This window comes from Athene noctua, chromosome 5 (genome assembly GCF_965140245.1).
Source record: "Athene noctua chromosome 5, bAthNoc1.hap1.1, whole genome shotgun sequence".
NCBI classification, from domain to species: Eukaryota; Metazoa; Chordata; class Aves; order Strigiformes; family Strigidae; genus Athene; species Athene noctua.
Genome location: NC_134041.1, coordinates 52,257,899 through 52,274,157, shown reverse-complemented (window position 1 = coordinate 52,274,157; position 16,259 = coordinate 52,257,899). Strand labels below are relative to the sequence as shown.

Here is a 16,259-nt window from a genome sequence, read left to right as displayed (position 1 = left end):
GTATGTCTGAGCAAAGCTCCCGTGCAGGAGGAAGGCAAGCCAGCCAGGCCCAGGCTATTTGCAGTGGCTTTTACAAGGAGCTAGCTGTGAGAATTTTGGGCAATTCAGTGTGAAAATCTGGAGCTGCTTTTGAGCGTAAAACTTTGCTTTCAGCTACTTTGTCTTTATCATGTGAGGCACTGTAGAGCTCAGCCTAGCCACAGTTTTAGCATGGCAGAAAAATAATGTGGACCTCAGCAAAACATAACATCCCATTTCTCCCAGTCGTTTTCCATCACTACATTTAGGTTGCTGCATGCCTGCCAGGCCAGCCTATGCTGCATCACTCCTGCCTGCTCAGGCTGAGGTGGGTGTGGAAGTGGGAGAGGTGAGAAAGAACATGGTTTCTCCAGAGTTTTCTGTTTGTTACTCTGCTATATTTGTTATCTGGATTCTTAAGTAATGAGTGCTTTGAATTTTGTGATTATGTTACGGTGATGTGTAGTTAATGTACTAATGTTCACTGAGCTAGGATCATGGTAACAGTGTGGTTTTTCTTTTTTTAACTGTTCAGAAAATAACTTAAATACAAATACAAAGATTAAGCTGTGAATCTCCTGTTTTCCATTTGGGGTAAAAGACACTGTCAAAATATCAAGCCTGTATCTTCCTTGAGCCCCACATATGCAAGTCATACTTCTCCTAAACGTTCACTGTACATGACTCTTGCAGCGTGAACACCCGTAAAGTGGACGGCTTTGCAGCTTCAGAGGACACATGGAGTCCCACCTCAGAGCTGCCGCTCATTGATGAACGCAACATAAAAGACTGCTCCGGCAGTTGGAAAAAACACTTATTCCTGAAACCACAGCATACTTTTTAATTAACAAACTCTCCATTCATAGCTGGTGGCCTCTGGCTGGGGCAAATGAGTCCGCCCTATAAGCCAGAGAATGGATGTGACTGACTCAGAAGAGCTGGATACATCCTGCCCATAAAAAAGTGGGGGGGAGAAGCTATAAAGACTTTGTGGTTTTCTGGGTACTGTTGCAAGATCCTGGTAGGAGAAGCACAAATTTGTTTTATAAGCTAATCAGAATCCTGCTGTTCAATAATGAGTGAGTAATTGACATATCGCAGCACCACCACGCAGCTCCATGGCTGAGGATGCTGTCATGCTTACAGCTCGCCCGAATTTTAACGCAAGCACCCTTGCCCTCAGAATACCTTTCTCTTAAAAACACTCCTCGGATAGCAGCCTTGGATCTTTCCATTTTACTTAACAGCCCCTTTTAAAACAAAGGCCACCGCAGTTTTAAGATCCTGACTCCTGGGGTGGTCAGAAAACAAACAAACCCTGTGCTCCCGCCTTCTCTCTCCCTGCTGGCTCCATTCTTGGGAGCCAGCGGGGGACTGGAGATTGCGAAGGCTCCTGCTTCTCTGAAGCGCTGGGAGCAGGATTCCCATCACTTCCAATCCCCGTCTCTCCTTGTGACAAGGTTCCCAGCAGCCTCATGCTTTGTTTGGCAAGGGTTTGAGTTTTTTATGTATGTATGTATATATATATATATGTATTTACATCACTTTAACCTTTTCTGTTGCCTCCCTGCTCTTTCCTCCCATCAGATAATAAATAGATTTGGAAGAGGAATTGCAGTGACAGGCTTCATCCATCGTTTCGGATCAGTCTGTAGCACAGGATGCAGCTTGACTTAAACAACCTCTGGCTGCTAGCACACACAAATGAGACCCCTTACCCTTTGTACTCAGTCCCAGGCCTCCGTGTGTACCCAAACAACTCACATACTACCCAGTCTTACATAAAACAGATTCTACTTGTGGGTTATTTCTAGCTGTTCCTTAGCTAGTCCTTCCCCTTCTTCTTCTTCTTGATGTTTAAAGATGAGGATCAGAGTGTTTGAGATTTCTAGGACTGGGACAGTGCTGTGCTGCAGGGTGTGGGCTGGAAAACTTCTCTCAGGAATTCTATCATCACATCTGAAAACTCAAGTACTAAAGAGAGTCTTTGAGAAAGAAAAGCAATCTCAATTGTAAATTTCCATTGGAAAAGAATGAACACCAGACAGCTTATCTTAAATAGATTCAGTGGTTAATTACCCTTTCTGTTTAAAAATGTGTGCCTTATTTCCACTTCAAATGAAGAAGGAAAGTAATGTTTACTATAGCTTCAAATTAACAGCATTTTATCAACCTATGGCTTTAAAATCAAATCTTCTGTTGGGGCTTTTTTTATTATATTATATACATGCTCACAAGAGTATAGCAAGCTAGGTTTTGGAAAGGGGAAACTGGTCAGTTTAGACCTGCTGGGTCTAATTAATGTAATTCTTACAAAAAGCGTTTAGGATGAATTCAGAGGTTGGGTGGTGCTGTGTTGGTTTGAAGAGGGTTAGGATGGTGAGCTCTTGGCAAAGTAGGCAGCGTGGCGGCAGAACCTGAGCAGATAGACATGCTCTAGTGCTGCCATTGATTTCTTTGGGTGAGCTGTCCTGCTGTCCTGGCAGCCACCTGGGTGTGGGCTGTGCCTGGCTCTGGCAGCCTCCTGCCCCTGTTTGTTGTCCTGGCCTTGTTTGTTCAAAGGCCATGTAGAGCAGACATCCCGCTGTGCAACAGCAAACCTGTCAGTGGCTGGGAGGGTGTGGAAATGATTCAGTGTTTTGTAGAAATAAGATGCCACCCCTGGGCTTGAGAGCCTGGTACTCTGATGGTATAGCTGCACCTGCAGAAGATTTCTTGGATTTTCCAAGTGCTCAAGTTGGTTCACAGCCAAAGCACACACTGCCCAGGACACAATCCCAGGAGGAAAGCACCTATGCTGCTGGAGGAGAAGACTAGCAGAGTAAAATAAGATCCTGCTTGTTAGTTATATCCCATGCAAATCTAACGTAACATGCTGAAACCGACTGAGGTCTCAGCCTGTGTCCTTTGCTGGCTGATCCTTCCTTGGTGGGAACAGCTGAGGACATCTGATGGACAGAGATGCGATACCCTTCTGGCACTGCTTATGTGTGAGTACCAGCCACTTTGCTTTGCCATAAAAGAGCTTGAACATGCATTCATTATGTCCCAAAGGCATACTCTTTGTTTCTCACCAGTGTTATCTTCCCATTCTGAGCTTTGTTTCTTAAGTGCTTTGCTGACATGCACCTGGCTAGTGGGAGCAGCTAGAAATCTCCAACCCAGCACCAAGGTTGCTGAGTGGTGAGGCTGGTCTGCTGGGGAACTACTGAAGTTGAATAAAGAATATAATCAGGAAAACCTGGGCTTGAAAAGGCCTTACTTATACAGGTAAATAGCCTTCTTGCAGCTGGAGAATGGAGTCAGATGGGCTTCCCAGTGCAACAAGGCAAAGACAGCAGCCTGAGCAGTGCTTTGACTAGGAGTACCACTGAGTTTCTTCTGGAGGCAACTGCAGTTTGCAGAAAACTCAAGCCCCTTGTTGACATCACACAAGCTGATGTGTCCAAAACTCCCTGTGTGGTGCCCAGAGCACCCTGCTGGCATTTACAAAGGTAGATCAAGGAAGGCCTCTCCTCTGAGGAGACAGTGAGACAAGGAGGATGCCAGCCCGTCTCCATTTCTGCAGTGTCAACTCCGAAAAGGCAGCATCAGCAAACTGCTCTGACCTTTCAAGCTGTGGAGATGTCTGTGAGTGGCTCTGCCTGCTGCACCTGTGCTGTGGAGTTCCTTCTCCTCCAGCGCAGGGAAAGGGATTGATGGCTGCAAAGCAATGCATCTTTTTGCCTATGTTTATTTGAACCACATATTGTTTCCTTGTGGACTTTGTTCTAGTTTGGACTAGATGGTGCTGGGCAAACACCAAGAGGCAGCACTGAAGACCATGTCCTCTCAGATGGATTTCCATCTCATCTTGGGAAAGGGGATGTACTCTCCCAGTGGGTCTTCCCCGCTGCTGCATTACCCAGTCCTGCAGAAATCTTCATATCATTTTTTGGGGAGTGTTTTACATCTCTGGTGTGGGGTCCTGCGTGGCTGGCTCGTGGCTGCCAGTGCCTGGCCCTGGGGGGTGGGACAGAGAGGCAGAAAGCACTGGGTGCTCGGCCACTGGGCAGGGCTGGCTCTGTCCTTCCCCTCCACACAAGCTCCTTGCTCACACTGTGATCAGCTGGGCTCTGGTGGGACCCTGCACAGCACTGTGCCGTCAGCTCAGGGGAAGGCCTCAGGAGAGCATGGATCTCCCAACAGCATCTCCGTCCTTCTGGCCTTGGCAAATGCCATTGCTCTGTTCAGGATGTGTGCTGGGACTGGCTCTTCTTGCTGCTCTGCCTCTCCCAGTCCTCCTGGGTTTCTTCTCATGCCCCAGGCACCATGTGATGCCTTCAGGAGAGGTGGTGTGTGAGCATCCCACGGCGTGGAGCACTGAGACAGGGACAGCCCCGGTGCTGTGTCTGGGGACCAGGGCAGCAGCAAGGCAAGAGTGGGACAGGACCTCCTGGGAGTGACAGTGGGAGGGGTCGAGTGTGGTTTGCGTCTCACAGCCGCTTTCCCAGTCAAGGGAGGAGTCTTAACCAGGGAGTCCTTGCACCGTGGCAGGGGAGGAATGGGGGCGCCTGCAAATTGCAGAGACGAGCTCCCTCACAGCACAGAGCAGCGGGCGTTCCTTGCTGGTACTCGTCTCCATCTTACCATGTGCCACCATCACCGGGTCAGGTCACAGGAGTGTCTCCAATTAACCCAGCTCCCTGGTGACCCTTAATTGGCACCCCAGGCTTTCCTGCTCCTCCCTCTCCCTTCTCCTCCCCCACACGTGTTTCTCACCTGTACATCTGCTGCTAAACCTCTGCTCCCGGCATCCCAGCCGCTGCTGGGAACCAGTGGCAGTAACTCAGATTTACCCCCTAAATCAAGGCAGCAGCCACCCCCGTGGCTTGGAGCAGCATCCTGAGGAAGTCCTTGCTTGGTTCCCGACACCAGGCTGTGTGGTGGGAGGGGGTCTATGACTACAGGGCCGAGCACTGGGCTTGGGTAGGGACTTCAGTGCAGAGGGTCAAGGAAGCTCTGGGAGTGTTTTCAGGTGGGTACGTGCTGGGATAGACCAGGGTGGGGGATAGATGACTGCTGCTGTTTCCTCCTCTCCCTGTGGCAGCGACCACTGGACTGGGCACATTTAACCCTCCAGGCACTGATTGCAGAGATGAACTGTGTACCTGGATGACCAGAGTGGGAGCATAGCTGTGGGACACAGCATGACCTGGCTTATCATCCTGTCCTGGGTTTACTCCTTTGCCTCTGCACAGGGCTTGATGTGAGTCCTGGGCGTGTTTAGGGCTGCCCCGCAGCACTGCAAGTGCTTTGGGCATGGCTGGTACCCCCAGGCTGTATGTCCTTCTCCGGCTGGGTCATCTCACTCATGGGCATATTCAATAAACGGATCTCATCCTACTGCTCTGGGAACAAACCAGGACCATCCCCTAAAGGACTGTGGCTCCCTGCAGGTCACCCCCCCAACTGTGGCCCTGTCACCGAGGCCTCTGCAGCTGCCCAGCACACCTGCACAAAGGTAAAGGCATTGCCCTGATAGAGACATGGAGAAACTGAGTCTGAGCAAGGCGTAGGAGGTCTTGAGCAGGTGCCTGCCCTGGGAAAAGCTCAACACTGGCAAGCTAGGTAGGGCCTGTGGCTGGGGGAGAGGGCACGGTGCTTTCGGGGAGAGCCGGAGGCTCATGTGGAGGGAAGAGCCAGGAGCTGGAGCACCCTGTGTGGGAGGATGTGGCGCCTGGGCGATCCCTCACCTGACACAGCCTGGCTGGGGTTGGGCACAGCAGGCCCAGAGGTGCCTGTGCCCGGGGGTTCTCCCAGCCCTGCTGCTCTGCCCCTGTCCCCGCGGGACCCCTCCCAAGGTGGGGCCAGCCAGTTGGGGCCTGTCCCTTTTAAGCCCTTGGAGCCGTTGCCAGCCGTGGCTTAGTGGGGTCCCCATCCTTTCAACTGGCTGTTCGGCAAATTAAGAGCTTGCTATTAGGCTGCTAATTAAAGGCACTTCATTAGCAGCAGGGGAGGCAGCTCCTGGCCGCAGCAAAATTGGATTCCTCTGAGCTGCCATGAGCCGAATCTCTCCTCTCTGGGGCTGGGGGCTGTGCCCCTCCGTGTCTGCGGAAGGCAGCTGCCCTGAGCCGTGGCCCTGTGGGTAACCAGCCCCCCAACCCGAGTGGCAGAGGATGGGGCACATCTGCCCCACACGTCTGACAGGGTGGGAGAGGGGCCGAGGCGTGACAGGGGTGTTGGATGGTGTGGGGCTGCCCCTTTGCCACCAGCCTTGGGTGAAGCAGGGATGCCGCCCTGCTTATGGTCGCCGGGGACACCCCCATTTGGAGAGGACACGTGAGGGCTCTCAACGGTGGCAGAGCATCACCTCGGTGGTCCCGCTGTCCCCAGGCCTGGCCATGGCTGGGCTGCTCGGAGGTGCCGGCCTGGCTCTGCCCCTGCCCCCGGCGAGGGGGGGAGGCCCCCGGACTCCTCCTCCGGCCGCTCAGGCGCCTCCAATGAGCCCCGGGGGCACCCAGGCTGCCTGCCCTGCCTTCCCTTCCCTCTCCCCCTCCTTCTTCCATCTAAAAATGGGAGAGACGAGTCAGGCCGCCGGACCTGGGCTGCCTTTCTCCCGGCCTCCTCCTCCTTCCTCCCCCCGCTCCGGCTGCAGCCTCGCCCCGACCGTCGGGACAGGGACCCCGCAGCCCGGCGGGGACATCACTGGGGTGAGCTCCCTGCGGGCTGGGGGGGGGGTGGGGGGGTGGTGGTGCCCCATTCCCGCTCCCCGTCTGCCCCACGGTGTCGAGTGTGTCCCCCAGCCCCTGGCCTGACATCAGCCCCCCCCCCACATCCCTTTTCCCGGTCGGGATTCCTGATGAGATTAGTGGGATTTGCTGTGCGTGAGCCGGGAGCTGCTGGGAGTCACGGATCCGGCTACCGTGCTGGGGGCGCTGCGAGGAGGGCCGGGCTCCGGGTGCTGGGACCCGGGGCTGCTGCGGGGACACACAGGCTCGCCCCGCACCCCGCCACAGCCCTGCCGCTGTGGGGTCATGGGACGCTTCTTGCTCCAGGGGAGACAGTCGGGTGCAGCACCCCGGGGTGCCCCCGCGGCAGGGGGTGCCCTGAATGCCTCTTGGGTCCTGCTGGGCACTCCAGTCCCGGGGTGGGCTGGTCTCAACCCCCTCCCTGGGTGGGTCGGGGCAGGGTGTCCCTCTGCAGCCACCAGCTCCCCGCAGCAAGGCCCCCAGGCAGCCGGAGCAGGTGACAGAGGTGCTGGTGGGGATTTAAGAGGTGTGTGCATGTGGCATTTAGGGGGGCCTGAGACCTGCTGCAGGGAACCGCACCTTTCAGTGGTCCCGGCCCCCCCAGACAGGGAGGTATGCGCAGGGCAGCTCACAGAAGTGTCATCCAGGTGCCCCCATTTACGGGAGAAGATGGGTGTCTCTCTCCTTCCCCTGCCCCTTTCTGCCTGCGGCTCTCTCCCAGCCCTGGGGCAGGGGTGCCTGGGACAGGCAGCCGGGACAAGCAGCCTGAGCTGGGGCACTGCCAGGGTAAAGCCTCGTGCCACAGCCACGAGACAAGCCACGGGGAAGCTGGATCAGCTGGTCTGCGTGCTGGGTGGTGACATGAAGCAGTGCTCAGCACATGGCTCCATCATGCTGGGGGCTTTGCTCTGGACCAGGGACATCCCTACCAGAAAAGGGGCAGTGACCGAACGCAGCTCATGCCACATGTGACCTTGGCTCCTGGCTTGGCTGGGGCTGGGCTGATCTCTCGTCCTCTCTCCCAGCACCTCACCTTCCCCCTGCTGTCGGTCACCCTCCTGGTGTCCTTTGGCTCCTCCATGCTCTATGGCTACAACCTGGCCGTGGTGAACTCGCCGGCTGTGGTAAGTAAGGGACAGGCAGCCTCTCTGGGAGCAGGGGAAGGGCTCTGCATCCCTCCCTGGGAGGGTGGAGGTACCGCTACCCAGCGGCCCCACATCAAAATAATGGCATTTTCCTTGGGCAATCACCCATGGAGAGCAGTTGGGGGAGAGGTACAGAATAGGATAGACATGGGAGCCTCTGTTCATGTACTCACCCCAGACTGGTCCCCCTTGGAAGGCAGGGGCTGGGGAAAGCTGTCCACAACCAACCTCCTTGCTCTGGCTCTGCCTGTGGCATCTCTATGTTTTCCTTAAACCCTTCTGGTGCTGAGGCTGGCTGATCAACCAGACCAGCACATTCCAGTCATCCCCAGTCACCTCCTGCCCTGCATCTCCTGCAACTCTGTTAAACCCATGACATTTTATGTACGGGGCCTGTCTTCCCTCGTCTTCCCTTTTCTCCCAACACATTTGGTGCCCATGTGTGTCTCTCTGCCCCACAGCACATAAAGGCTTTCTACAACACCACGTGGTCCCAGCGGTACGGGCATGGGCTGGACCCTGGACCTCTGACCCTCCTCTACTCCCTGACTGTCTCCATCTTTGCCCTGGGTGGGCTGGTGGGCTCCTTGCTGGTGGGGATGCTGGTGGAGCGGTATGGCAGGTAAGGGGGTGGCATGGGCTAGGGTGGTCATGGGATGGGATAGGTCTGGAGGGCCTGTCCTGCTGCTTTTACCCTGCTAGGAATGGTGCGCTGAGCCGCAGTGCTCTCCTCGTCCTCCTGGCTGGCGGTTTCATGGGCTTCAGCCAGGAGTTGAGGTCCCCTGAGATGGTGATCATCGGCCGCTCCATCACAGGGCTCCACTCAGGTAGGTGCTGCCTGGACTGCGGGGCTGTGCACGGCCCCTTCCTCATGGCTCTGTGCCCATTGTCAGGGCGCTAGAGAAGACTTTATATTCCCCATACCCACCAGCTCTGTGGTGGGGGTCTTGATAGGGCAGACAGAGCCACCTCTGTGGCCACAGGGTCCCCACTGTCAGTGGTGCTGGGTATGGGAGAAGATGTGCTGAGGATCTGGCTGGGCACCCTTCTCCTCACTGCCTCTCCTATCCCAGTCCCTCTTGTCCCCTCAGGCATCTGTCTTAGCGTGGTGCCCCTCTACCTGGGAGAAATTGCCCCCAAGAACCTGCGGGGTTTCCTGGGCCTCATGCCCAGCATCTTCATCTGTCTGGGTGTTTTCTTCGCGCAGGTCCTGGGTCTCCCAGAGCTGCTGGGCAAGGTGAGCACAGTACCCCAGGCCACACACGGTGGACCTTGCTCTGACCTCCCTGTGACACATCCCATTTTTGACTCCTCTTAGGACAGGTTCTGGCCCCTTTTCCTGTCGGTGGTGGCCGTTCCTGCCTCTCTCCAGCTCCTGCTGCTGCGCTACTTCCCTGAGAGTCCACGGTACCTGTTGATAGAGAGGAACGATGTCTGCGGGGCCACCAAGGGTGAGGGGGTATCCTGTTGGAGATGGCTTCAGGAGGTGCTGGGTGTTGGTCCAAGGTGCATCCTCATAGCATCCTTCTACAACCAGACCTGACACCTTATGGTTCAGCCCTTCTGTCCCACTCAGTTGCACCATAACATTTCCACAGTGCCCATCACCATGGTTTGAGGCATCTCCTCATTTCCTACGGATGCTCAGCCCCATGGGTCAGGGAGGTCCCCTGGGGAGGCTGAGGCAGGGCAGAGCCAAGCCCATGCCCCTGCTCTGTGCTGTACCTATGAGCATCCACTCTGTGATGGGGAGACACTTGCCTGTGACTCTGCTGTCCCCACAGCTCTGTGCCGGTTCCTGGGAACACCAGATGTGCAGGACGTGATCGAGGAGATGAAGGAGGAGCAACGGTTTCTCTCCTCTGTGGAGATGATCTCTGTCTGGCAGCTGCTGCGGGACCGCTCCCTCCGCTGGCAAACCCTCTCAGTGGTGGTGGTGAATGCTGGCATGCAGCTCTCGGGGATCGATGCCGTAAGCCCTGCAGGGTCCTCACCCCGGGACCTGGCTCTGCAGAGGCTGAGCTGAGACCTGGCAACTCATTTCATCAAGTGCCCTGTGACTTCGTCCCCCCAGCTCATGCTAAGTCCCCTCCTCGGCAGATCTGGTTTTACACCAACACCATCTTCCAAAATGCTGGAATCCCTGTATCCCAGATCCCCTACACCACCGTGGGCACTGGCGCCATTGAAGTTGTTGCTGGTCTGATCGGGGTGAGTGATGGACAGACAGATGGACCCTGCCCCTCAGTGCTAGAGCCTTGTTGCCACGTCCCAGCACCGTCAAACGGGGGGGGCGCTGAATGGACCCCAAATGTCATCCATGCCACAGCACAGCCCCTTTGCTGGGGGGCAGAGCATTTGACAGAGAAATGGAGTGAGGAGATAAGAGGGACTCAATTTGTGGGGTCACATCTAGGAGGAGTGGGAGAATTTTAGGGTGACTGGCAGGGAGGTTTGGGGGAGATGCCAGATAAGGAGCAGGTTAGAGGTGATGGCGGGGGCTATGTGGTTCCTTCTGGCTCCTGATTTCATTGTCACTCTGTTAGCAGAGCCACATGTCCCCATCTGCCCCTCCCAGCCAAGCACTGGTCTGGCCTGGGGCTAGCAGCCCTGGCCCCCCCAGCCAGGCCTCATTTAGCTGGAGAGTTAGCACTGGGCCAGGCAGATTTATGGCCCTCGTCCCATCTGTGAGTGTCACCCGGGGCCAGCCCAAGCCACCCGGCACTAAATCCGCTCCCTGACAATTAGAGAGATGAATGGAGGTGGCTGCTCTCAGAAAACTGGGGCTGAGTGGGGGGATGCTCCCCTCTCCCCATAGCTCAACCCATGGCAGAGTGGAGCTCCCTGATCAGACCCCTGTCCCTCTGAAGGATGCCCCCTTTGCCCCTGCCCTGGTTGTGGGGCTGCCCCAGCCCCCCAGCAGCCACCCAGCATGCAGCTGGACTGCTTGGGAGCAGCCCCGCAAATGGCCCCCGATGGACATGCCGAGATTGGTTATAAAATTACAGGCATTTGTTCTGCTGTCAATACCCTGCCTTCTCCAGCCACTGCTGTGCCGCCTGCCCGCACCCTGCCTCCTCTGCCTGCTGCTCTGCAAACACCCTGTGCCCAGCCCAACACCTTTGGTCGGTGTCAGTGGGAATGTGGCCATGGGGCCACCCCAGCCAGACCCAACCCTGCACCCTAATGGGGCTCTGCAGGACCCCACTGTTGCCTGGTGCATGATCACCACTGAGACCACAGAGTCCTGGGTCTTCCCATGCCCTGGCTTCAACCCTGGAGCTATGAGCTGGGGCTGGCCTCAACCCGCAGATGCCACAAGGAGCATCCTTCCACCTTCAGCTGGATCTGGGTTTCAGGGGCTGTTCCTGTCCTGGTGGGGAGCTCCCCACCAGTGTCTGTTCTCCCTTGGCAGTGCTTCACCATCGAGAAGCTGGGCCGGCGGCCCCTTATCATCACCGGCTTCTGCACCATGGGCATCTGCTTGGCTGGCATCACCGTCTCTTTGCTGCTGCAGGTAGGGTCACCCCGGCCACCTCCCTGGGCCACTGACACTGCCAGGGCTGGAGCCCTGCGTGCCTTAATGAGGGCTGAGTGATGAAGGGATCGGTATCACCCCAGGGGTACATTGAAATGAGAGTTGAGTTGGCTCTTCCAAGGAAGGTTTTCCCTTCAAAGTTAAAGGGAAGGAAAATTCAGAGAAAAGAACAACAGAAGAGAAAACTCAAATCCACATGAGAAAAATCCTGCTGCTTCTGGGAGCTTTTCTGCAGAAATAGTTGTCCCCATGGAGGGGGCTGTGAAATGCCAGGGGAGGTGGAGAGGTCTGCAGTGTCCTTCCTCTGCTGCCTGCAGCTCTGGGGATGTCTCAGCATCACAAGTTGCTGAGCTTTGCTAGGCTGACCCTCACCAACTTTGCCCCAAACCACCCATTGCTTGTCTGCATCTCTCCGTGTGTCCTGCATGGCCACCTTCCACCGCTGAGCTGAGGGGCGGGTGTGAAGCCACATCCCGGGGATGCTGGGCGCAAAGCTCAGGGCCACCACCCCAGCAGCATCCCCCAGCCCCGTGTCCCCTCGCAGACCACCCTGCCCTGGATGCGCTACGTCAGCGTCGTCTGCATGATCGGCATCATCGCCGGCTTCTGCATGGGACCAGGTGGGTCTGGGGCTGGAAGGAGTTGGGGGGGGGGGGGGAATGGGGGCTCTGGGGGAGCAGAGTGGGGTCTGCAAGCAGGTGGCAGGACTGGTGCCTTGGCCCCTTCCCCGTGGCCAGGCCCTGGTTTATCATGATGGACCCCACAAGCAAGACCCAGCCCCAAGCCCCCCCAGCCCCATACATCACCTCAGGCATGCTCCACCTCCTCCTCATCCCTGCTCCCAGGCCGAGCAGGAAGAAAGCCCTCACAGATTTCTCCAGACCTCTCTGGAGGTATCACCCACTCCCATCACAGTACAGCTGGTGAGCATTATCCTGCCCCTAACCAAGCGTGGGCACGAGAGGGCTTAAACAGCGAGGAGTGAAACCTGGACTGGTTTACCCAGTTGATGTATTAGCAGAACTGTTAACAGATCTATAATTCATCCTTATCTCAGACTTTATTCACTGTAATTACATCTTTAATTAGGATTTTAATGGCTCATTGTTCACAAACAATGATGAATAGGAGTTTTAAACCAAAAAAATATATATCTCTATTCTGGGCGAGCTGTGAGTAAGAGTCCGTCAGGGACTCCACTCCTCCCTCATGTCTCAGCACTTTTTTTTTGTTTATAGTTTCACTTGGAGCATCTTTTATAATGAAGTCCTGGTCAGCCCTGTCCCAGGCAGTGGGACTCTGGGCATGTCACCGTGTCAAATACAGTCCCCTGCCAGATCCCTATGTGACCTGGGATGTTCACTGGACCTTGGATCCTGCCCTCCAGCAAAGGGATGGTCCTGGGACCCAGGGCTGCTGGCTCAGTGACACGTGACAAGAGGGGCTGAGTCCCTCTAGGAGAAGTATCCACAACCTGTGTCAGTTTTTACTGGCCAAGTTGGCTTGGGCAATCATTTTCAGTCATTCTGGTTTTTGAAACTGTACGTGAGAAAAGCTGGTTGAAAAAATGGCATTTCTGGGTCCTGCAAGAAGCTCTGATGCTTGGAAATGTGATTGCTTCTTTCCTGCCTAAATCAGCCACAATGTTGGTAGAAGCTACTCAACAGAAGGAAATTTTCTAAAATGTTTTGATCAAGGGAGGAGGCTGGAAAGGATGTTAGGGAGGGCACCAAGAACACATTTCTCTATGTCTGTGATCTATGAGATTTAATATATCAGCATTTGAGGATCCAGATTAAATGTTCCACCTTGATTTTGACTTGGTCTGAAACCTTCCAGTCAAGTAACTTGTGAAATCAGCCTCAGCACCCAGCAAGGTTCAACTGTGGTATGTCAGGGGAAGATCACCCCCCCACTGAGATGGATCCCAAATGGAGACCAAGGGCAGGACACTGGTGCACCTGTCCCCATGCTCCTCATCTCCTCCAGCCCTCCCAGCACCACCTCTTTGACCCGTGGGTCTTGCTGGGCTCCAGCCCTTTGTCCACAGGACTGAGATGGGCAGGACCTGTCAACCCCAGGGGTGCCTGAGGCAGCCTGTCCCCTGTACCCTAGATCTGTCCCCTCCTTCCACAGCTGGCATCCCCTTCCTGATGACAGCCGAGCTCTTCACGCAGTCACACCGCCCAGCTGCCTACATCATGGGGGGGTCCCTCAACTGGATCTGCAACTTCACCATTGGCTTCATCTTCCCCTTCTTGCAGGTACTGGTCCACAGGGGCCGTGGGAAGAGAAGGGATTGGACTGACCCTGTTGCTCCCCCAGGATGGGGTGCCAAGCCAGACTTAACCCAAGGGATGCCCATGCTCCTGCCTCAGCTCAGTGCTGGCCAAAGCCAGCCCAGGAGTGGTGATGAGAGGGGACACTGCCTCATGCCACGCTCAGCTTGAGGGTGTCTGGTTCTCTGCCCCATCTCTGCTCTCTTGTTGTCCCCAGATGTCAGCTGGTGCCTTTTGCTACTTGGTTTTCTGCAGCATCTGCCTGCTGGTGGCCCTGTACATCTACCTCATCATCCCTGAGACCAAGAACAAAACCTTCATGGAGATCAGCCATATCTTTGCCACTCGCCGCTCTTTCCTCTCCATCCCAGCCCACCTCATTGGGATGGTGAAGCTCGATGGCTATGGAGCCTTGGAGAGCAGGGCCCTGGAGGGCTCAGTCTCCACCCTGCCCTGATCTGGGTGGGATGGGGGGGTGGTGGGGGGCTGGGGAGGCAAGCAAGACTCAATTTGATCAGACTCGATCAACTCTGGACCTCCCAGGACATCTCACCAGGCTGCAGCCTGCAGCCAGGATGAGACCCAGTGATGCACCAGGGTTGCACCGACTGCTGCGCATCACCCCATGCTGGAAGAGATGCCCTCCCAGAGATGAGGGGACCTCCTGGGGGCAGGGGGCTCACATCACTCCTGGGTATGTGGACTTGCCAAGAGCTGCCCTGCACGAGGTGTTTAATAAAGAGCATTACCTCCAGAGCTATCATTTGGCAAAGACAGCCTGCAACGGCAGCAAGCTGAAAGCGTGCTGGCACAGGTGGGTGCTCCTCCAGTGCTGGGGAGAAGCAGGATGGGACAGGGGGGCTTGTCCTTTCCCACACTTTGCCTGGCTGGAAAGGTCAAAGTCACCCCACATTTCCTAGGAAGGGTGGTCAGCATGGCTCCCAGCCTTTTGTGTCTAACCCATGTTGATCATGCAAACCCAGAGGCTGTCACAGAAGAGATATTGAGCAGCTCAGAGCTGGAGTGAATACCCAGCCACCAGACCCCTCCACAGCCTGCTGAAAGCCCCTCGCTGCCTGATCTCATGTGCTGACCCTGCAGAGAGTGCTCCCATGGGACCTCTGCACCCTTCCAAACTCTGCTGAGGTCAAAGGGGTCCTGGGTGCACCCACATCCCTTTGATGCACCCTGAGGTGCTCTCCAAACACAACCTCTCTCACATCCTTTCCCTGAATCCTGGGGGCTGTGTCAGGGGCTGCCCTGTTTCCTGGGACTGCTGTGGGCATGGCAGTTGCATCACCCAGGACCCTCACAGCAGCTCCTACAAACACCATGGGGCTGCGGGCTCCCAGGCTGGCAGACCCCTGGGGAGCTATGGTTTACAGGGAAACAATAGTATTTTGCTCTGCTAAGAGGTAAAACCCGGGCAGTGGGGAGGGCTGCATGGCCAAAACCCTCTAGTGCCGATTGAAGCATGATTTATCTTGTCGTAGATAATTTAGCCCTCTTTTTTCTAGTTGCTAACTCTGTGATGGGCCCACAGCTTGTGTGATTGGTGCTTGTGGTCACTTGGTGAGGAGCTCACCCTTTCTGAATCACTTGGCAAAGCCTTGGGATGCCTCTGGGATGGGTGGGCACTGCGCCTGTGGGGACAGGGAGTGGGCCATACTGGGACCCCAGTACTTGGTCCTAGCCCCACCATGCTCAGCAGCTGGCTTGGGACAACCCTGCATCTCGAGCCATTTAAAGGCCATCAGTCAAAGCAGGGGTCACAGCTCCACAGCATCAGCCACTTCCCACTCCGTCTCCCTCCCGACTTGGCTGCTCTCGGCAGCAGAACAGAGCGGTAAATATGTGCAGCATTACATATGTATAATGGAGTGTAAATAACCCCAAAAAGTGCATTGTAAATAGACTCCAAGTTTATCCTTTATTAATGAGGCACTGAGTGCCCTGCTGTTTTAGAGCAGCGAGACTTTCATAATATCAAAACCTAAATTACACTTGTGTCTCTCATTCCCAGCAAACGACAGCATCATTTCAGGCCTCTTTGCCACTTGTATTTATTTATTCTGGTATTTATTTATCTCTCCCACCCAGCATGTGGGGTGGCTTGGAAGATGCCCCCTGCCCTCCATGTGGGAGGCAATGGCCCCCCCTGGGAGCAGCCCCCCATTTTGGAGTCCTGGCGCAGCTAAGGAACCAGGGTGTTGCCTTATGGCCAAGGACTGCTCTGTGCTGGCTGGTGAGATGGGGCAGACCTGGGAAACATGGGTCAGGACCCATTTCTGGCAGGGATTCAGACACCACCAGAGTCAGAAGTCCCCTCTTTCCAAGGACTGGAGGTCACTGGCAAAATCTTGTCATGCCTTTCGGGTGCATTTTCTCCTGGGGACCCTTTTGAGGGTCCCACACCAAGGGACAGGTCAATCCTCCTTCCATCAGGACCTGGAAGGGTGGGAATGAGAAAACCCCATGCTCATGGGGCACTAGCTTCTCATCAGCTTTTTTTTTTTAGGATATTGGGGCAAGAACTCTGTTTAGGGCT

The 16,259-nt window shown here is 55.5% G+C and overlaps 1 protein-coding gene across 1 annotated transcript; it reads left to right on the top strand.

Moving 5' to 3' along the window:
• Nucleotides 1-7,629: 7,629 nt before the first annotated feature.
• Nucleotides 7,630-14,168, top strand: LOC141961231 (solute carrier family 2, facilitated glucose transporter member 9-like). Its single transcript, XM_074908032.1, has 11 exons — nucleotides 7,630-7,873; nucleotides 8,356-8,516; nucleotides 8,597-8,721; nucleotides 8,986-9,131; nucleotides 9,213-9,345; nucleotides 9,679-9,866; nucleotides 9,995-10,105; nucleotides 11,310-11,411; nucleotides 11,977-12,052; nucleotides 13,569-13,696; nucleotides 13,929-14,168. The coding sequence occupies exons 1-11, from the start codon at nucleotides 7,709-7,711 to the stop codon at nucleotides 14,166-14,168; spliced, it is 1,575 nt and encodes a 524-aa protein (XP_074764133.1). The 5' UTR covers nucleotides 7,630-7,708.
• Nucleotides 14,169-16,259: the final 2,091 nt, after the last annotated feature.

Excerpts from the sequence above, each read along its gene's own strand:
- LOC141961231 (XM_074908032.1), top strand. The coding sequence starts at position 7,709 with ATGCCACATGTGACCTTGGCTCCTGGCTTGGCTGGGGCTGGGCTGATC. Across the intron at positions 9,867-9,994 it reads AGCTCTCGGGGATCGATGCC|ATCTGGTTTTACACCAACAC; the intron begins GTAAGCCCTGCA and ends CCTCCTCGGCAG. Across the intron at positions 11,412-11,976 it reads CCGTCTCTTTGCTGCTGCAG|ACCACCCTGCCCTGGATGCG; the intron begins GTAGGGTCACCC and ends GTCCCCTCGCAG.